This window comes from Schistocerca gregaria, chromosome 3, assembly GCF_023897955.1.
Source record: "Schistocerca gregaria isolate iqSchGreg1 chromosome 3, iqSchGreg1.2, whole genome shotgun sequence".
Lineage (NCBI taxonomy): Eukaryota > Metazoa > Arthropoda > Insecta > Orthoptera > Acrididae > Schistocerca > Schistocerca gregaria.
The window spans coordinates 337063338-337086300 of NC_064922.1; the positions used below are offsets into that span (position 1 = coordinate 337063338).

Below are 22963 nucleotides of genomic sequence, written 5' to 3' on the forward strand. Positions count from 1 at the left end.
ATGTAACATTTGGTACTGCAGTCCAACCCAAAACTTCATTCCATAGATCGTCCCTCTTATTTCAACATTTGCTCTAGCCAAAAAAAAAAAAAAAAAAAAAAAAATCCTATCCAAGCATGCTTTCTGTATTCTGTTCACATCCCCTTTCAAAAATAGTTTTTCTCCACTGTACACTACTTTTTTGGCCAAACCAATTTCTTATAGATTCTCAATGCATTTCTTCCAATTCATCATAGTTAGTTTCTTATATAGGCTACCCCCTCTTAAGCTAACTTAAATCTACTCAGCTCAGATGCTAAACTAAGTGACGACGAAATGCAGCAGCACAAAACAATTAACACAAACAGCAATGACAAAAATGAAATTTGTCAAAGCAAGCAGCAGAAAATGCCATAACTTATATCTAAACATGACAAAGCTCAAGCAGAAAAAATATTACAGTAAAAATGGCCATGTTTAATACCTATATCACATCTTAACACTAGATTGATGCATCACAAAAAGAAAGTTACCAAGTCGTTAAAAAAATTAATTATACAATCCCTATGAGGGGAAATGTCTATTTGTGTTCCTCCTTTTTTACGAAAGTACATCATAAAATTATTCTTTACTGGGTCTGTGGACAGAAAATAGTGTATTAATACATGTATTAAATTTTATTTTAACCAATGCTGCAGTGCAGCAAGAAACTAGATATTAAACAAAATAGGCAAAGCAAGGCGTGAAACGTCATTCGCTAGCCATAAGGCATTTCATAATGCAGTAAACAATCTTCCAACTAGCAAGACAACAGACATGAAATGTTTCTCATCATTTCATTAGGCATTTTAGTAAATATCATAAATTAAGAGCTCCACAGTATAATCATATGTTCTCAAGTTTGAGCGTGTCGTATTTGCGATGATTTCTACAAAGGAATGGCAATAGCGAGGATAATGGCCTCTTTTTTTTGCTGTGCCTCTGAAAGGCACACACTAATGGCTTGTTTCCAGGTGGCTGTCGCGCAGCTGGGTGCCCACGACGCTTTACGTGCAGGTGGTCACGTAACTTTCTTACCGAAATACTTACGACAGCAGTTTGCGCTACAGTGGTAGTCTCATATAAAAATTTCACAGGTCAAGAATCTGCGTTACAAATCTGTAGAAACAAAATCCTGTAAATATAACAGTGTCCAAAAAATGTTTCGCCGGCATAGTGATACATTCATGCATATACACACATTTCATAACTCTTAAAGTACGGTTCTCGGTTTCCAACATCCTTTTTCACAAACCCGAGTCCCTAACCACTACTCATTATTCCTTGCTTTATTACACATATACATATTCGTAGACACTTCTTTAATATTTCATCATAATAAATACGTAGCATAATCAAATTCCTCATATAGCATGGATATAAATTGAACATCGATAAAAGCAAAACATGGATAATAGAATGTAGTTGAAATAAATCAGTTGAAGCTGAGGGAACTAGATTATAAAACTATACACTTAAAGCAGTAGAAGAGTTTAAATATTTGGGCAGTAAAATAAGGGATGATGGCCGAAGTAGAGACGGCATAAAATGTAGACTCACAATGGTAAGTAAAGTGTTTCTGAAGAAGATAAATATGTTAACATCAAATATAGATTTAAGTGTCAGGAAGTCTCTTATGAAAGTATTTGTATATAGTGCAGCGATGTATGGAAGTCAAGCACAGAAGTTAGACGTTTAGACAAAAAGAGAATAGAAGTTCTTTTTTAAATGTGGTGCTACAGAAGAATGGTGAAGATTAGATAGTAAGATCAAATAACTAATGAGGAGGTACTGAATATAACTAGTGACAATCGAAATTTATGGCACAACTTGACGCAATGAGAAGATTGGTTCGTAGGACACATTCTGAGACATCAAGGGATCACCATTTTGGAGGCAAGTGTGAGGGGTAAAATCATTAAGGGAAACCAAAAGATGAATACAGTAAGCAGATTCAGAAGGATGTAAGTTGCAGTAGTTATTCGGAGATGAAGAGGGTCGCAGAGGACAAAGTAGCGTGGAGAGCTGCATCAAACTAGTCTTCGGACTGAAGACCACAACAATAACAACATGGAAAGCTAATACTACTGTAGCCCAGCTATGCGTCGTATCCCACAGGGCCATACAAGCAAGCAAACGTGTACTTGTTTTACAGAGTTTGCGGGCAGAAAACAGAAATACCACACACACAAATGAATACAAGTAAGATATTCACACAAGTAGATAAATTGTTTAATAATATTTGAGAGTAAGTGTTGATGTGTTGTGATGTGTCTTTGGGAATGTGGGAAGACAGTAGAGCTTCCACCTCTCAGGGTACATAAATCGGGACAATTGCTTAAAAAAGCAATATATATATTTATTATTTTTCCATGAATATTTTTTGTTACTAAGACAACCTTTCAACAATGTTGCGTCATTTTTGTAGGTACTACCAAATTCCAAACATGTGAAGTCCACAGAGCAAGGGCTACAGATATTTGTCCATTTCATGGTCATTAAAGAAAAAACGCGTTCCACATATGCATTTGAGAGTGGTATGCTCAAAGCGCGAGATACAGTATCAAACAACATATTTAACTTATGATCTTTTGCGGTTTTTAATATTTGTACCCATTTTCTTTCTACACTTTGATTTTGATCGCTTTGAGTCAATATTTTTTGTAGTCTTCAAATAGTTCATCGATTGTAAATCCTTCACCTGAATCGAATCCTAAGACAGAAGCAGCATCACAAAGTTCTTTAAACGTCAACTCACCTGCGGGTGACATTGGTTCCAGCTATTTAGTGGATTTTATTCATTAAAATCAGAGTGGCTCTGAAAATAAGCAAGCGCATTTTGATTAAACAATTTAAAATCTAAAACAGATGCTTCATAAGCTTTCTGATCAGCGCAGTGTCGTGCAAGATGTAAATACGCCCCAAAAAACTTTTCATCAGTTCTTGTCTGCAACTCTGCCCCATTCTCTAAAATTCTGTATAATTGGGTCGAGGCGGATGTGTCCTGCAACGCCAAGTTTTTGAAACATTATGCATACATTGGCACAAAAATCTAAGTATAAAGACGGCTTACTCAATATAAGCGATTCCACATCGCTTTCATCGTCTGGATAACAATGTCTTAATGGATTTAAAACATACATTACCGATAGATATGAAGTAGGAAATTATTGGTTGGTAAACTTCCAAAATCTTTTGTATAGCTGTATCCAAAGAAAGTAACCTTGTACTCACATGTTTGTTTGGCTCCGTCCATTCCAATTGCACAAAGGCTACAAACTTCTTCTAATGTTCCCTTCATAAGGCAGAAAACGAGAAAATACGGAAAATTTTGAAAACCACAGATTCCGCATCGAGTTACGACTGGTTCTTAGCGTGTTTGAAGGTGTTATTCAAAACATGAGCCAGGCATCCAACTTTAAATGCATTTGGATTTTTATCCGTCAGCAGGGTGTATGCAGATCTATTTTTTCCAAAATTGGCGTTTGTATTGTCTGCACTGAATGCCGAGACACATGCGATATCAAGATCAAACTTTGAAAGCGTGCTACAGTAGCATCGCTTATAGCATCAGCCATTTCGAATGGACCCTCAAAAAAAAAAAATCCAATAATTTTGTTTGACATCCCTCTTCATGGGAAAAATATTGAATACAAATGAGATAGAACATGTAGCGCGTCAGGCTCAGTTGCAAATAGAAACCAAACTTTACCCAGGTTTCAGCCAAAATAATTTGGCCTTCTTCAGAAGCGAGTGACACTAATTTACTTCAAGGCAAAGTTTGAACATGTCAAGCATAAAGCTGTAGCACCGTAGTAACTAGGCATAATCTACATTACTTGGGATGAAGAGAAACAGCCCGAGTGACGTAGATTACGACTAGTTACTACAGTGCTACAGTTTTTTAAATAAAAATTACATACAATCCGTGTACTTAAATGGTAAAAAAAATGGCTCTGAGCACTATGGGACGTAACAGCTGTGGTCATCAGTCCCCTAGAACTTAGAACTACTTAAACCTAACTAACCTAAGGAATCACACACATCCATGCCCGAGGCAGGATTCGAACCTGCGGCCGTAGCGGTCGCGCGGTTCCGGACTGCGCGCCTAGAACCGCGAGACCACCGCGGCCGGCCTTAAATGGTCATTTATAGCATATGTGTAATTTTAATCTGCTGAGCTACTGCGAGAGAACTATAAAATAGATAAATAGAAAGCTGACAAGCACCCATGAGACAGCACAGATGTGTTTTTACAGGGTGTTTCAAAAATGACCGGTATATTTGAAACGGCAATAAAAACTAAACGAGCAGCGATAGAAATACACCGTTTGTTGCAATATGCTTGAGACAACAGCACATTTTAAAGCGGACAACTTTCGAAATTACAGTAGTTACAATTTTCAACAACAGATGGCGCTGCAAGTGATGTGAAAGATATAGAAGACAACGCAGTCTGTAGGTGCGCCATTCTGTACGTCGTCTTTCTGCTGTAAGCGTGTGCTGTTCACAACGTGCAAGTGTGCTGTGGACAACATGGTTTATTCTTTAGAACAGAGGATTTTTCTGGTGTTGGAATTACACCGCCTAGAACACAGTGTTGTTGCAACAAGACGAAGTTTTCAATGGAGGTTTAATGTAACCAAAGGACCGAAAAGCGATAGAATAAAGGATCTGTTTGAAAAATTTCAACGGACTGGGAACGTGATGGATGAACGTGCTGGCAAGGTAGGGCGACCGCGTACGGCAACCACAGAGGGCAACGCGCAGCTAGTGAAGCAGGTGATCCAACAGCGGCCTCGGGTTTCCATTCGCCGTGTTGCAGCTGCGGTCCAAATGACGCAAACGTCCACGTATCGTCTCATGCGCCAGAGTTTACACCTCTATCCATACAAAATTCAAACGCGGCAACCCCTCAGCGCCGCTACCATTGCTGCACGAAAGACATTCGCTAACGATATAGTGCACAGGATTGATGACGGCGATATGCACGTGGGCAGCATTTGGTTTACTGACGAAGCTTATTTTTACCTGGACGGCTTCGTCAATAAACAGAACTGAAAAGCCCCATGTTGCAGTCCCATCGTCCCTGCGTCCTCAAAAAGTACTGGCCTGGGCCGCCATTTCTTCCAAAGGAATCATTGGCCCATTTTTCAGATCCGAAACGATTACTGCATCACGCTATCTGGACATTCTTCGTGAATTTGTGGCGGTACAAACTGCCTTAGACGACACTGCGAACACCTCATGGTTTATGCAAGATGGTATCCGGCCACATCGCACGGCCGACGTCTTTAATTTCCTGAATTAATATTTCGATGATCGTGTGATTGCTTTTGGCTATCCGAAACATACAGGAGGCGGCGTGGATTGGCCTCCCTATTCGCCAGACATGAACACCTGTGACTTCTTTCTGTGGGGACACTTGAAAGACCAGGTGTATCGCCAGAATCCAGAAACAATTGAACAGCTGAAGCAGTACATCTCATCTGCATGTGAAGCCATTCCACCAGACACGTTGTCAAAGGTTTCGGGTAATTTCATTCAGAGACTACGCCATATTATTGCTACGCATGGTGGATATGTGGAAAATATCGTACTCTAGAATTTCCCAGACCGCAGCGCCATCTGTTGTTGAAAATTGTAACTACTGTAATTTCGAAAGTTTGTCCGCCTGAAAATGTACTGTTGTCCCAAGCATATTGCAACAAATGGTGTATTTCTATCGCTGCTCGTTTAGTTTTTATTGCCGTTTCAAATATACCGGTCATTTTGAAACACCCTGTAGATGCTCCCCACGTTGGATGACTGCTGCGATATCTCTGGTGCCGATGCTTCGTTGTTTCTTCATAAATAGTATGGAGCGACTCCAGAAGCTAATAATACTGCGACGTCCGAAGAGTCAGACTGTCTAATTGCGCACACACAGAAAAAGAAACCAACTTCGAGCGCTCCGCCGTAAAATGTGTCAAGACATACCCGATCGATGATCGTAGAAAACGCCACTCACAAGGAAGCCCTCGAGCGCGAGGACGCGAAAGGACTGTTTACGGCAATCGACGTCTCCTACATTGTCTACAATGCAACCACAACATTGGCTGCTAAATGGAGGTTCAAAATGGCTCTGAGCGCTATGGAACTTAACACCTGGGGTCATCAGTCCCCTACAACTTAGAACTACTTAAACCTAACTAGCCTAAGCACATCACACACATCCTCGTCCGAGGCAGGATTCGAACCTGCGACCGTAGCAGTCGCCCGGTTCCAGACTGTAGCGCCTAGAACCGCTCGGCCACCCCGGCCGGCGGTAAATGGAGGTATCCATTGGTAAGCACAGCATGAGGCTACAGAGCGCAGTTCAACTGCTTAGCTGAGGAGTAATAAAATAAAGTTGCTACAGTATTAGTGGTATTCATACAAAGCAGAGCAATGGCTACGATAAACGAAGCAGACAACAGTTGCCGAAGTTGACTTCCATCAGAAAGGGACCCAAGGAATTTCGCAGAGTGAGAAAGAAGTGGCAGATAAAATATTAGCATCACGAGTCAGTGGAATGTGTGACGTTGTATACGCTCGACCGTGCGGTCAATGTATATGAGGAGTAAAATGATGATCATACGAGCTTTACAAGTGCAATTGTTTTTTAAACAGGTGTCGATGCATGTAGTTCAACATCCTGGTCGTACAGGGAGCCACAAATCCCGTCTCTAGTGAAACGTAGTAAAGACCAATCGTTGTCCAAGGAGCAGTTACTAAATAAAACTACGTTCATGGAAGACCATCGTCAGAAGCATAGTAAAATACAACTTATGAACAGATTTCGAACAAGTCCGCAGTAATATTACCTTGTAGTGCATAATAAAAGCTACGGATATTCACGTGAGGACAAGGTGCACTTGTTACAAAAACAGGTATCTGAACATTTGAAGAATGCTCGATGCAATTTATAGAATGTACGTGATAGCGACTCACTGCGTTATGCACAACAAATTGCGCGCGACATAGACTACAGCGATTTCAAGGGAAGCAGCAGATGGCTGCATGACTTGGAATAGTACTACAGAATTGGAAGTCGTAAGATAACGAAATTTCAAACAAAGCGTCAACTTGATGAAGCACAACAAACTGTGGAATCGGCCAGGAAATTTTTAGATGAGAGAAACAAACTTATCCCATGGTTCAGTAAGGATTTTGTTTTCAAGCCAGACTAATCTGGATTTGTAGAAGGCCTGTATATGATAGGAACCATGGAAATCAGAGGTACAAAGAGAGCTGTATCAAGATCAAAAATATCAATGCTTTAACGCATTCGTATACAATTAAGCCAAGTGTTAATCTGGGTTATAAATTGGCTGGAAAGTTATTTATTGTGCTGCGAGGAGTTGGAGGTGCTCTGTCCCCTACGATTCTTTCTCGTCTACCTGATCTCTCAACGGCTGTTGGGAATATTTACTTTACAGGGTGCAAGAGTGGAAAAATGGACGTAAGGGAACTACAACTATGGTATGAGCAATGCTTTTGGCCAATAGCTGGCCAAAATAACTTGCTTTTGCTTAATTCGTGGCCTGTGTATAGAAAGCATACTCTTTGAAAATATCCCTCCTGAATATTCACAAACGCTTGTGCGAAGTCTGTGGAGTAACTGCTGTCGACAGAAGTACACTTAGTCGCTGGACACGGAGGGTGAGGTCATCAGAAAGCGGTTCGTCGGAGCTCGACGATTTGCAGCGGTCGGGGGGACCATAGACCATCCACGGCTGTCACACCTGAGATGTTGCAGCGAGCTGATGTTGTCCTTCGCGACGACAGACACATTACAACTCTGCAGTTGGCGCTGCATCTGTCAACCAGCGAAGGAAGTGTGGATGCAATTGTCCGCATCCTCCGATATTCAAACGTGTGTGCAAGATGGGTCCCGTGGTGCGGTGTCTAACGGTGGATCACAAATCGCACAGAAAAAAACATTTGTCTTGATTTATTACAACGATCTTAAGTTGAGGGGGAGGCATTCTTGTTCTGGTTTGTAATAGGTAATGGAACTTGGGTTCACCATTTTGGGCCCAAAATAAAACGACAGTCGATTGAATGGCGCCATTCCCGCTCCCCACAGAAGAAAAAATTCAAAGCAACTACTTCCACTGGTACGGTGGTGATGTTTTGCTGCAAATCAATAATTCTCAGGCCTACACAAGCCTGGGGAATATTGAACGCACCGCAAAATAGTGTCGGGACAGTACTACCCCATCCACCCTACAGCCCTGACCTATCTCCGTCGGATTTCCACTTTTTTGGGCCATTAAGGGATTCCATTAGTGGAAGCCATTTTAAGGACTGTTGTAACCGCGACCGTGACGGAATGTGTGATGCTGCAATTCGTACCACCTGGAACCACTGGTCAAATTCAGCTCTGGATGTTTGTTTTTTTCCGTGACAATATATCATATCCCACTGTCTGCAGCTACGCCTGAAAGAGAAGTCAGTTTCACGATAAGCTCCACGACAGACTGTTTCGCATTCGGCTGCATTCCGTCACATACCATCAGGTCTCATCAGCCCGTTACTCCAATACGATCTGTCTGCATTCTGCATTCTTGACGCGCAGGATTAGTCCAGCGAACTCTGGCGCTGCAGTCATGGGCTGTGCGGCTGGTCCCGGCGGAGGTTCGAGTCCTCCCTCGTGCATCGGTGTGTGTGTGTGTGTGTGTGTGTGTGTGTGTGTGTGTGTTTGTCCTGAGGATAATTTAGGTTAAATAGTGTGTAAGCTTAGGGACTGATGACCTTACCAGTTAAGTCCCATAAGATTTCACACACATTTGAACATTTTTTCTGCATTCTTTAAGAGTGGACACCTAGCTGAACGTCTTGCGCGGTTTGTAACTCCCAAGAAGTTCGCCTTCGATCTTGGTGCGAACCTTTGTGATCACAGTGGAGCGCTGTTTTTCATTCGGTGTTGATGGTGGTTTGGTTTGAACATTTATTGAATGTCAACGGTGTCCTCTTTGTGAAGTGTAATACATAAATCCCTCCCGGACACTCATTTCCTTACGCTTTCCTGATGCACATGGTGTGTCATAAGCAGCTAATATTTTTCATGTCATCATTGTTAACACAACACTTTTAATGAGCCTTACTAAAGATTGAACTTGCGACCTTGCACTCAAGGAGTTCATTGCAGCACAGCCTTAGACAGCTGACTGACACATTCCTTATTATGCAGTTCGCCCATTTATTCGTACTTCTCATAGTCAAACAATATTTGACGCTCTGCTCGTCGATAACCAATCATGACTGCATCTAACGGTGCAATACAGTATAGTATAGCAACGACGGCAATTCATTCAATTTGTCTCGGTAGCATAACAGATATCAGAGATTATTTTAGAATCTAAATTTTACTCATATATCTACACTACTGGCCATTAAAATTGCTACATCAAGAAGAAATGCAGATGATAAACGGGTATACATTGGACAAATATATTACACTAGAACTGACATGTGATTACATTTTCACGCAATTTGGGTGCATAGATCCTGAGAAATCAGTACCCAGAACAACCACCTCTGTCCGTAATAACGGCCTTGATACGCCTGGGCATTGAGTCAAACAGAGCTTGGATGGCGTATACAGGCACAGCTGCCCATGCAGCTTCTACACGATACAGCAGCTCATCAAGAGTAGTGACTGGTGTATTGTGACGAGCCAGTTGCTCGACCACCATTGACCAGACGTTTTCAGTGGGTGAGACATCTGAAGAATGTGTGCTGGGCAGAGCAGCAGTCGAACATTTTCTGTATCCAGAAAGGCCCGTACAGGATCTGCAACATGCGGTCGTGCATTATCCTGCTGAAATGTAGGGTTTCGCAGGGATCGAATGAAGGGTAGAGCCACGGGTCTAACACATCTGAAATGTAACGTCCACTGTTCAGAGTGCCGTCAATGCGAACAAGAGGTGACCGAGACGTGTAACCAATGGAACCTCATACTATCACGGCGGGCGATACGCCAGTATGGCGATGACGAATACACGCTTCCAATATGCGTTCACCGCGATGTCGCCAAACACGAATCATGATGCTGTAAACAGAACCTCAATTCATCCGAAAAAATGATGTTTTGCCATTCGTGCACCCAGGTTCGTCGTTGAGTACACCATAGTAGGCGCTCCTGTCTGTGATTCAGCGTCAAGGGTAACCGCAGCCATGTTCTCCGAGCTGATAGTCCATGTTGCTGCAAACGTCGTCGAACTGTTCGTGCAGATGGTTGTTGTCTTGTAAACGTCCCCATCTGTTGACTCAGGGATCGAGACGTGGGTGCACGGTCCGTTACAGCTATGCGTGTAAGATGTCTGTCATCTCGACTGCTAGTGATACGAGGCCGTTGGGGTCCAGCACGGCATTCCGTATTATCCTCCTGAACCCACCGATTCCATATTCTGCAAACAGTCATTGGAACTCTACCAGCACGAGCAGCAATGTCGCGATACGATAAACCGCAATCGTGATAGGCTACAATCCGACATTTATCAAAGTCGGAAACGGAATGGTACGCATTTTTCCTCCTTACATGAGGCATCACAGCAACGTTCCACCAGGCAACGCCGGTCAACTGATGTTTGTGTATGGGAAATCGGTTGGAAACTTTCCTCATGTCAGCACGTTGTAGATATCGCCACCGGCGCCAACCTTGTGTGAATGCTCTGAAAAGCTACTCATTTGCATATCACAGCATCTTCTTCCTGTCGGTTAAATTTTGTGTCTGTAGCACATCTTCGTGTTGTAGCAATTTTAATGGCCAGTAGTGTATTTGTCTCGGCAGCATAACAGAGACCAGAGATTATTGTCGAATCTAAATTTCACTCATATATCTAATTTTGTATATTCCGGTATGGTCTGTGGCATAGCTGAATGATTCCAGTTTACCACCGACTGTATTTGACGCGTTCTGGGTAGCTAGTAGTTTCATATTATATTTTGTCGTCTTTCCCAGTCTCTTCTCTCTTCCAAAATTTGTCTTGCTTCTCCTTCTTAGCCGTTTTGAGATCTTCTCCTCTTCCGAATTGGCCTTCGTGTCACAATGATTGGTTATGACAAGCTACAAAATAAATGTATCGGGAACACAAATGTCACTTATCTCTAAATGCCACTGAGAGGTTGATACGTGACTTTAGTAGTGCTTTACCGTGACGTAAAGGTGTGTCTGCTCTACGCGACCGTGTGTTGCAGCTACGGCCTGTTGGGCGCCAGCGGCTGCGGGAAGACGACGCTGCTGAGCTGCATCGTGGGCCGGCGGACCTTCAACTCCGGCGAGCTGCGGGTCCTCGGTTCAACGCCCGGGAGCGCCGGCAGCGGCGTGCCGGGTCCGCGTGTCGGATACATGCCACAGGTACGCTGAACCAACACAATCAACTATGGTGCTTCTTGGTCCTCTGACACTACGGATTTTGTAAATGACAACATGGTTCCACAACCGTCATATTTTGCAACCTTTTTTGTATCACTGCAGCTTCGGCTGTTTAGCCATTTTCCAGCACTTGAACTGGAGCAAGTTCGGTCAGCACATAAGTTTGCGTGAATTCACAGAGCGAAAAATAAAATATTTTTGAAAAACCATGACTGCTAACCAATAAATGCATAAAATCGAGGCGTGTTTTTTTTTAAGTAAGTGCCGTTTTCAAATTAAAAAAAGACGTGTTAAGATATCTCAATAATTTTATTTTTACATGATAGCCTGGACCTTAATCTACTTTTCTACATAATTTCCGTCAATATTGAGGCACTTGTCATAACGTTGTACCAGTTTTTGAATACCGTCCTCGTAGAAGTCTGCCGCCTGACTTGTTAACCACTGCATCACGACTGTTTTGACTTCGTCATCGTCTTGAAGACGCTGACCGCCCAGGTGTTTCGTCAAGTGCACGAACAGATAGTAGTTACTGGGCGCAAGATCGGGGCTGTACGGAGGATGATCTAGAGTGTCCCATCGAAAAGATGTGATGGGATCTTTCGTCTGATTCGCCACATGCGGACGGGCATTGTCTTGGAGCAAAACGATGTCCTTGCTCAACTTCCATGGACTGTTGCTTTAATTCTGGTGTGACGTAGGCCACCCGTGTTTCAGCACTCGTAACAGTTTGGCTTAAGAAATCATCACCGTCGTTGTGGTACCGCTCAAGGAAAGCCAATGCACTGCCTAAACATTTGTTTTTGTGCACATCCATCAACATTTTCGGTACCCATCGTTTTTTTAGGTAATTAAAGTGCTAGGTCACAATGCCATACAAAACACTACGAGAAACATTACGAAAGTCCTTCCGCAAGGAGTAAATCGTAAAGCATCTGTTTCCTCTCACCTTATTGTCCACACCCTGCACCAAAATTTCCTTAACGACCGAAGGAGGCCCACCCCCTTGTTCATCATGCACATTTGTACGGCGATCTTTAAATGCTCTCACCCACTTTCTTACCATTCCATCACTTGTAATGTTTTCCCCGTAAACTGCACAGGTCTCACGATGAATATCGATCGCTTTTAGGCCTTTAGCACTAAGAAATCTGACATTAGCCCGTACTTCACAGTCAGTGGCACTCAATATTATCGGAGACATCTTAAACACTCAGTACACAACGTAAACAAGGAAGAATCAGACTGTAATGGCGTCAGTGCATAGATTAAGGTACAGGTCTTCATGTAAAACTAAAATTGTTGAGATATCTTAGCCCATCTTTTTTAATTTCAAAACGGTACTTACTTAAAAAAACACGCCTCGTATGCTATTATGTCACTACCACGAATGTGAGCTGAAATATTTTTATGGTTATATCACGATCCCTTGAGTTGTCGTGCTCAAAAATATTAGACAGTGTGTTTCAAAGTCTTTGCATCAACCGTCTACGTATTATTGATCACCTCATGGGGAACAACTTGTGGTTGGTTGTTTGCTTTGGCGGAGGGGACCAAGGGGAACAACTTTTGTTTGAGACTAAAATGTTCGCTGACGCGTCCCAGCAACATGAGCCATAAGAGTTGTGTGTTATGATTTTCCAACTTCCATCTATCATGTTTGAGCCGTCTGTTGCTCGCGAGCGATCTTTGCGTCCATTGGTCGATTATCTGTGTAGTCGCTTCTGTTAACTAAGATCTCAGAAGACTTGGCCAATGAGAATTGAAAGCGCTGTTGCTGTCCGCATTCCTTGTAAGTTCAAAGAGAACAAGGCTTCCTTCGTTCTATTCTTTTCGACTCCTGTTCTGGCGGTTTATGATGTGCATTTCGCTTGTATATGTTACGTGTGATAATAAGCGTGGATGCTTGAAATTACAGAGAAGAAAGGAGCGTGATGTACGAACACAGCGTTGGGTTTGCATATGTAAGGTTTTGCCGAGAATTGGGTACCATATTTGTCCATGCGTCTGATCTGGAAGACAAGGTAGTATTTCTCTATAATTACTTTCCGAGCCCTATGGGAAAAGGAGTCTCCTTTGAGTGCTGAAGCACAGTGAATAACAGAGAAGGACTAGCGGTTGAGTTGACAGAACAGGTTTCTTACGTTTTGCTGGTTTTACAACTACTCTGTGGATGAAGTGTTCGACACATTGCGGCTATGGGTAGCAGGTGGCTCTTGTGTTATTATCTGCGGAAAAAAATGGCTCTGAGCACTATGGGACTTAACTTCTGAGAACATCAGTCCCCTAGAACGCAGTACTACGTAAACCTAACTAACCTAAGAACATCACACATATCCATGCCCGAAACAGGATTCGAATCTGCGACCGTAGCGGTAGTGCGGTTCCAGACTGTAGCGCCTAGAACCGCTCCTCCAGTCCGGTCGGGTTTTATCTGCGATGTTACCTGCATAAGTATTTCGTGGATTTTTAATTATCTTTCGTTATTACAAAGTCTTTTCCATTTATTTACATGTTGTTCCTTCAGAAAATTAAATACGAAAGTATATTTTTATAGAGTTTGTCTTTGAAAGACATGAGGCTAGGTGCATTATTTATCGTACATAACAACAAGTAATCATGATTTTGTGCCAACAGCACAACCGTTATTTTCACGAGAATTATTTGGAGTATTCTAGTATATTTAGTACAGGTTCCAAAATGTATGTTTACGTCAAGAAATTCGGATCCGCAGTGCTTCGCTGTAAAAGGGTGCTCTGGAATATAAGGAAGAGCCGAACGTGCTCCTTACACTTGCTTCCCTGTGAGGTGTAATATAAGGAATGTTTAGAAGATCACGTGTTAGCTTTTCTGGTAAGGAATTTGTGCATTATTAAGCAATAAGTGATCTGTAATGTCCAATTAGCCATTCCAATAAGTCTGATGTGTCATGATTATTCCTGACGTCAGATTATGTTGTAAAAATTTATTTTGTGGTTCATAAGACGTAGAGAACTAAAGATTTGTCATCGGGACAGGGGCCTGAGGGATTTTCAGGTCTTCACTTTATTTTACCAGTCACAGACATTTCACAGGCGTCCTTTTGTATTGGTTATGTTGCTGAGTTGAAGGCCTCGTCTGATGACTTGACAGAAGATGAAACTGGAGTTGAACTGAAGGAAACGTAAAGGCATCAGAGAGACAGTTCCTTGTGCTTGATAATGAAAGCAAGGCTGAAGAAAAATAAAGATAAGCCACAAGAATTGTCGATCTAGAAAATGCTTTCGACAATGTAAAGTGGTATAAAATGTTCGAATTTCTGAGAAAAATTTGAGCAGGAAAAGATGGGTGATGAACAATATGTACAAGAAGCACGTGGGAACAGTAGGGTTCGAAGACAAAAAAGAAGTGCTCTGATTAGAAAAGATGAAAGACAGGGATGCAGCCTTTCGTCCCTATTGTGCAATATATACATCGTAGATGCAATGATAGAAATGAAAGAAAGATCCAAGAGTGGAATTAAAATTTAGGGTGAAAGGATGTCAATGATAAGATTCCCTGGTGCCGTTGCTACCCTCCGTGAAAGTGAAGAAGAATTACAGGATCTGCTGACTAGAATGGTCTAATGAGTACAGAATGTGGACTGAGACTAAACTGAAGAAAGGTGAAAGTAATGAGAAGTAGCAGAAATCAGAATAGCGAGAAATTTAAAATCAGGATTGGTGATCACGAAGTAGATGATGTTAAGGAATTCTACTACCTAGGTAGTAAAATAACCCATTACAGATGAAGTAAGGAGGACATAAGAAGCAGACTAGCACTGGCTAAAAAGGCATTCCTGTCCAAGTGAAGTCTACTAGTATCAAACATAGGCCTAAATTTGAGGAAGAAATTTATGAGAAGGTACGTTTGGAACACAGCAATGTATGGTAGGAAATAATGGGCAGTAGAAAATCGAAGCGTTTGAGATGTAGTGCTACAGAAAAATGTTGAAAATCAGGTGGACTGTTAAGGTAAGAAAAGAGTAGGTTGTCTACAGAATCGGCTCAGGACGAAATATGTGGAAAACACTGACAAGAGGAAGAGATAGGATGATGGGACATGTTTTAATGGATCATGGAACAGCTTCCATGATACTAGAGGGACTGCGAGGGTACAAACTGTAGAGAAAGACAGAGATTTAAGAAGATCCGACAAATTATTGAGGACGTGGGTTGCAGATGATACAATCAAATGAAGAGACTGACGCAGGGGAGGATTTTGTGCCTGGAGCATCATAGCAGTTATAAGACTAATGAGTCAAAAAATAAACAAATAAAAAAATTCTCCTGAGAGGCGGCAGGACGTAGACACTGTGCGGGCTGCATGTCTTATATGTCACCAATAACCCTGTCTTCTGCCCCGTATGAAACAACGTAGGTGCATCAAGATTTCTGATTCAATTGTAAAATATATATCTCCGCTTAAAGAAAATAATTCTTAATGTTTTATTGTTGAAACTCTAACAGTTAACTGGGGTGGGCAGTATGCAGCACACGTGGTTAGCAGACCCTGCTAGTTCCGTGAAATGTCGTCCCAGGGCCAGAGAATACTAGAAGACGCTGGGAAGAGTCAGCTAGCATTTTGTTCCCAACATAAGTTCTTTCTCATGACGTGATCCATCACCCTAAACGTGTGATAAAAGACTTTGAAACACTCTGAGTATGTTCTTCTGTTTTCCACGTTGTGTAATACGCAGAAACCTACACTGATGAGCGAAAACGTTATGACCATTACCCATCGCGAGATTTAGAGCAGCTTGGTTGCATTGTGAGCATGTGATGCGGTAAGGAAAGTAACAGGGTGTTACAAAAAGGTACGGCCAAAATTTCAGGAAACATTCCTCACACACAAAGAAAGAAAATATGTAATGTGGATACGTGTCCGGAAACGCTTACTTTCCATGTTAGAGCTCATTTTATTACTTCTCTTCAAATCAGATTAATCATGGAATGGAAACTCACAGCAACAGAACGTACCAGCGCGACTTCAAACACTTTGTTACAGGAAATGTTCAAAATGTCCTTCGTTAGCGAGGATACATGCATCCACCCTCCGTCGCATGGAATCCCTGATGCGCTGATGCATCCCTGGAGAATGGCGTATTGTATCACAGCCGTCCACAATACGAGCACGAAGAGTCTCTACATTTGGTACCGGGTTTCCGTAGACAAGAGCTTTCAAATGCCACCATAAATGAAAGTCAAGAGGGTTGAGGTCAGGAGAGCATGGAGGCCATGGAATTGGTTCGCCTCTACCAATCCATCGGTCACCGAATCTGTTGTTGAGAAGCGTACGAACACTTCGTCTGAAATGTGCAGGAGCTCCATCGTGCATGAACCACATGTTGTGTCGTACTTGTAAAGGCACATGTTCTAGCAGCACAGGTAGAGAGTGTCCCGTATGAAATCATGATAACGTGCTCCATTGAGCGTAGGTGGAAGAAACTAAAATGAACTCTAACATGGAAATTAAGCGTTTCCGGACACATGTCCACATAAAATCTTTTCTTTATTTGTGTGTGAGGAATGTTTCCTGAAAGTTTGGCCGCACCTTTTTGTAACACCCTGTATAAGAAGAGCAGAGACTGGCCGCAAATGGGGTATTCCTCTGACATAAGCGACGATTTTAAAACTATGTTGGTCATACGTATATATGTAATTACAGTTGGTTCATTATACAAGGCACAAAAAACATTTACCTTTGAGGAATCAAGCTCAAATTCAATGCATTTGGAGTTTGCTTCCTTGTTAAATTAAATGGCTCTGAGCACTATGGGACTTAACATCTGTGGTCATCAGTCCCCTAGAACTTAGAACTACTTAAACCTAACTAACTTAAGGACATCACGCACATCTATGCCCGAGGCAGGATTCGAACCTGCGACCGTAGCAGTTGCGCGGCTCCGGACTGAGCGCCTAGAACCGCGAGCTTCCTTGTTGGTAGCTTCTTACTGTACTTGGTTCTAAACACCTGTTGAACAGCTCTAGCTGTCACACATATATATGTAATTACAATTGGTTCATTGCAATACAGTAAAATCTCATCATTTAAAAACTAAACAATCCTGTCAATTGTCGTTCTCTATTCCCCAACACCAACTTTGAAACAACCAAGGAAGTTCTACTCTCTCACTTCTCCATTGTACATGTTAATTAGACTGGAACACAGCGAACAATAATGTCACCAACGTCCTGATTGCGGCTCCCAGGTGACAGTAAATGTATACTGGTAACTTGGATCTCTTCTAGGACGCGACAGGATGCCCAGCGTTTCTCTGGACGAAACTTCGGGATCTAAGAAATTTCGTAGACCACAACCTTACAATCAAAAAGGTTCACCAGCTACTGAGACATCCAGTTGTGAAAGCTTTCATTGTAAGCGTCGCAGCACTTCCTAATTAAGTGTAGAATTAGAGTTCTTCATTGTAGTCAGAGCTGTCCCGGCAGGTTAGCCGAGAGCGTTAATGCGCTGCTCCTGGACTCAGGTAGGCACACCGGCCCCGGATCGAATCCGCCCGCCGGATTAACGACTAGGGCCAGTGTGCCGGCCAGCCTGGATGTGGTTTTTAGGCGGTTTTCCACATCCCTCTAGGTGAATACCGGGCTGGTCCCCACGTCCCGCCTCAGTTACACGACTCAAAGACATTTGAAACACATTCGCACTTTTCCATGATTTACAATAGACGCAGGCAGATGGGGTACTCTGATTCTGTCCCAGAGGATACGGGGTGGTGGCAGGAAGGGCATCCGGCCACCCCTTCACATTAACCTGCCAAATCCGATTTAAAAACGCCAACCCCACCACAAGGCGGGACAATGGCGCAAGCGATAGATAGAATTGATGTCAGAGCTAAACTGTGATTTCTGCCGCAGGAGATAGCGCTGCCAGGCGAGCTGACGGTGGATGAGGTGCTGTGGTACTTCGGGTGGATCTTCTGCATGGAGAACGACGCCATCACTGAGCGGGCAGTCTTCCTGTCGCGGCTGCTGGAGCTGCCTCCAGGGGACCGACTGGTCAAAAACCTCAGGTGAGTCCAAAGTAAGACCCCAGCAGCCGCTCCAGTCGCAAAGCTTTTTACGGGCCCTCCAAAGAATCCACAACGGAACGAGTAGCATAGGCTATACTTCTGAAACAACACCCAACTCGCTTTATTTATTCATGAGACCCAGAAAATATTAGATACAGTCTCCCAGGTAGATGCCATTTTCCTTGACTTCCGGAAGGCGTTCGATACAGTTCCGCACTGTCGCCTGATAAACAAAGTAAGCGCCTACAGAATATCAGACCAGCTGTGTGGCTGGATTGAAGAGTTTTTAGCAAACAGAACACAGTGTGTTGTTCTCAATGGAGAGACGTCTGCAGACGTTAAAGTAACTCTGGCGTGCCGAAGGGGAGTGTTATAGGACCATTGCTTTTCACAATATATATATAAGTGACCTAGTAGATAGTGTCGGAAGTTCCATGCGGCTTTTCGCGGATGATGCTATTGTATATAGAGGAGTTGCAGCATTAGAAAATTGTAGCGAAATGCAGGAAGATCTGCAGCGGATAGGCACTTGGTGCAGGGAGTGCCAACTGACCCTTAACATAGGCAAATGTAATGTATTGCGAATACATAGAAAGAAGGATCCTTTATTGTATGATTATATGATAGCGGAACAAACACTGATAGCAGTTACTTCTGTTAAATATCTGGGAGTATGCGTGCGGAACGATTTGAAATGGAATGATCACATAAAATTAATTGTTGGGTAAGGCGCGTACCAGGTTGAGAATCCGCAACGAAGACACCAGGAGAGGAACGGTGGAGGGGGTAACGGCTAGAATATATAGGGCGCCGAGAGGAACACCACAGCATTCGTTGGGAACCAGTTGAAGATGGCAGCGTGTACGTCTGCCGAAATATAGTGGAGCAATTACGACTCTACCCGGCCGGATACCCGAGAACTGTTCAAATTAAAAAAATCCCATAACTAAATTAAGTAGAAAAATAATTAAAAACAAATATTAATCTTAAGGCTTGCTTTATCGCCACTAGTGTCGAACCAATTGTCAGGCGGGAACAATTTTCACAGCAGTAAATGTCGTGATTGTACATGTTAGACTGTAGTTCTGCTCTACTCCGGAGCCGGTCGCGGTGGTCTTGCGGTTAAGGCGCTCAGTCCGGAACCGCGCGACTGCTACGGTCGCAGGTTCGAATCCTGCCTCGGGCATGGATGTGTGTGATGTCCTTAGGTTAGTTAGGTTTAAGTAGTTCCAAGTTCTAGGGGACTGATGACCTCAGATGTCAAGTCCCATAGCGCTCAGAGCCATTTGAACCATCTACTCCGGATGATCATCATTGGCGAGGTAGCAGAGATCTGGTGAAATGTCCAATTCTTCCAGTGTTTTGGTGTTGTATAGTCCTGGCGCCATGGTGTGGTGAGCCGTCAGGTATGACTTTAGGTCGTGCCTGGTGGTGACTGACGTAGCTCTGAAGGCACAACTGTACGTCACGGACATCTTACGTGCTGATATGTTACCTCTCATGCGACAGAGCCGTGGTGCCATTTTTCAACAGGACAATGCCCGTCAACATGTGACATGTTTCTCTGCGCACTGTCTGCTTGATGTTGAGACACTCCTTTAGCCAGCAATATCCCCGTCCCGTCCACTACAGAACAAGACATGGACCATCTCGGGCGTCCATTGCGTCCCAGTACAAGTATCTGATATATCAAGGGGCAGTTACAACAGTTAATGGACCAGCTTGCCTAAGGAGAGGACACAAGGTCTTTTATAACATCCTTCCCAACTAAACTGGTGTATGTGCCCAGGCTGGAGGTAGAGCAACGCCAAACTGACAAGTGAGTACGTACTGCCAAGTGCTTTGTAAAACTGACTCGATTTTGTAATGAATAAAATAATATCACATACTATCTCAACCGTTTCATTACATTTGCTCGTTCCTTTCAGAGTAATCCATTTTTTCTTTCTTTTTTTTTTTTTTTTTTTTTTTTTTTTTTTTTTTTTTTTTTTTTTTTTTTTTTCAAGCGGCGGGTCTATCACTCCACCGTTAGGTACGTGGAACGCTGCATTTTCTGATTCGTCCCGTGAAGGACTGTACTGTTTCTGCTGGGTGGTCTTTGGCTTAAAAAAATGTAAACTAAGTATTATGATAAATTTTATAAAGAACCGACAAGTTACGCCAAGGAAGAAAAGACAGAACTACAATGGACATGCTGTTCCATGGACTCTTGCGCTTCTATGCATGAACTGTCTTTCGTTTGTCATTCGATTATCTTATCTGCTTGGATTCGGACCTAAGAGCCCGTTCTTGTGTAAATCTCGTTTTGCTGTACTAGCTAAAAATATAATTTATACTTAAAACCAGAAAAATATAATGGTTATTTGGTCAAAATAATTTGTGTATGCGATCAATCAGTTTGTAATCCGATACCTGGATTGTCCTAAGTAGATATGGGCCTTAACAAAGAATTTTCATTGATAGTCGCCATCTTAGAAAATTTTGAACATTTTTCTTTTAGCTCATCTACGAGACGTGCCGTCGGCTGGGACAATTAACTTTCTTGCAGATCCTACGAGCCCGGCGGCCGCTGATAGTAATTTAACAATTTTTACTTACAGCTTTTCTTTATATATCGAGATAACATCCCAGGCAGAAAAGGTCTGGTCACAGGATTCCAGTTACATTATAGAATTTCATTTGCAGATGCTACTCTTGTTATCTTGTATTGGGGATATTAAGTTACGTATTGCAGTACTTTACATCGAACGGACTTGTGAAATATTCTCTGCTGCAATAAGCACACGACTTCTCACGAGCCTGCAATAATATCCGTGGTGTTCTGTAAAGTAGGACAATTAACTATCGACGATTACGTAACTACCCTGAGAACTGAGCTAGTTTCTTAATTACTGATCAGTGTCGGGCTAACTTAAAAGATATTGCATTATTAAGAACATTCTTGTGAATCACTTTCAGAAAAATGTTTTCAACCGCTACTATTGAGTCATTAAGAATACGATTACATTGGCACACTGCCGTATTTTTTTACGTATCACTGTTTTTATATTTTTACATTACAGGACGACCTACTGAGATTTGTTTTCTAGGAAGTCTTCAGTCCAATCCGGTATCGATTCTGATATTTCGTATACAATGCGTTGACAAAACTCATGTGATAGCTCCAAATATCGTATCGGTCCTCCTTTTACCCGGCGTGGTGCAGAAGCTCGACGTGACATGGACTCAAAAAGTCATTGAGGTCGCTTGCTGAAGTATTGAGCCTCTATAGTCGTTCGTAACTGTAGAAGCGTTGCCAGTGCCGGATGTTGCGCACGAACTCACCTCTCAATTATATTACATAAATGTTCGATGGGATCCATGTCGGGTGTTGTGAGTAGCCAGATCATTCGTTCGAATTGTCGAGGATGTTCTTCAAACCCATCTCGAACAATGGTGGACCAGTGTCATGGTGCATTCTTACGGGAACATGAAGTCCATGAATGCCTGAAAATGGTCCCCAAGTAGCCAGACATAACCATTTCCAGTCAATGATCGGTTCAGTTTGACCAGAAGACCCAGTCCATTCCATGCAATGACAGTCCAAACAATTATGGAGCCACCACCAGCCTGCGCAGTTCCTTATCGACAACTTGGATCCATGACTTCGTCTGCGGCACACTATAACCCTACCATCAGCTATTGCCAACTGAAATCGGTATTCATATGACCAGGTCACGGTTTTCCAATAGTCTACGGTCCAACGAATGAGGTCACGAGCCGAGGAGAGGCGTTGCAGGCTACGTCATGCCCTCAGCAAACGCACTCGCGTCGGTCATCTACTAACACACCCCATTAACGGCAGATTTCGGCGTACTGTCCTAACGGATACGTTCGTCGTACGTTACACATTGACATCTTCGGATATTTCGCGCAGTGTTACTTGTCTGTTAGCACTGACAACTCTATGCAAACGCTGCTGCTCCCAGTCGTAAAAAAATGGTCCAAATGGCTCTGAGCAGTATGGGACTTAACATCTGAGGTCATCAGCCACCTAGAACTTAGAACTACTTAAACCTAACTAACCTAAGGACATCACACACATCCATGCCCGAGGCAGGATTCGAACCAGAGACCGGAATGGTCGTGCTGTTCCAGACTGAAGCGCCTAGAACCGCTCGGCCACACCGGCCGACCTCAGCCGAATGTGAAGGCCGTTGGCCACTGCTTTTTTCGTCGTGGGAGGTAATTCCCGAAGCGTGGTATTTTCGGCACACTCTTGAAACTGTGGATCTCGGAATACTGCATTTCCTAACGATTTCCGAAATGGAATGGCCCATGCGTGTTCCTCAAACTACAATTCCGAGTTCAAAGTCTGTTAATTCACGTCTTGCTGCCATAATCACGTCGGAAACCTATCCACATGAATCACCTGAGCACAAAAGACAGCTCCGCCAATGCACTGCGCTTTTATACCTTGACTACGCGATACGACCGTCATCTGTATATGTGGA

At 42.9% G+C, this 22963-nt stretch overlaps 1 protein-coding gene across 1 annotated transcript in view; it reads left to right on the forward strand.

The window, feature by feature from the left end:
• Positions 1-22963, forward strand: part of LOC126354097 (ABC transporter G family member 23-like) — a 500698-nt gene that overhangs the window by 347543 nt on the left and 130192 nt on the right. The window contains exons 5-6 of the mRNA XM_050003484.1: positions 11245-11404; positions 18316-18470. Of these exons, the coding sequence (XP_049859441.1) occupies positions 11245-11404; positions 18316-18470 (315 nt within the window). The remainder of the gene's footprint in view (positions 1-11244; positions 11405-18315; positions 18471-22963) is intronic.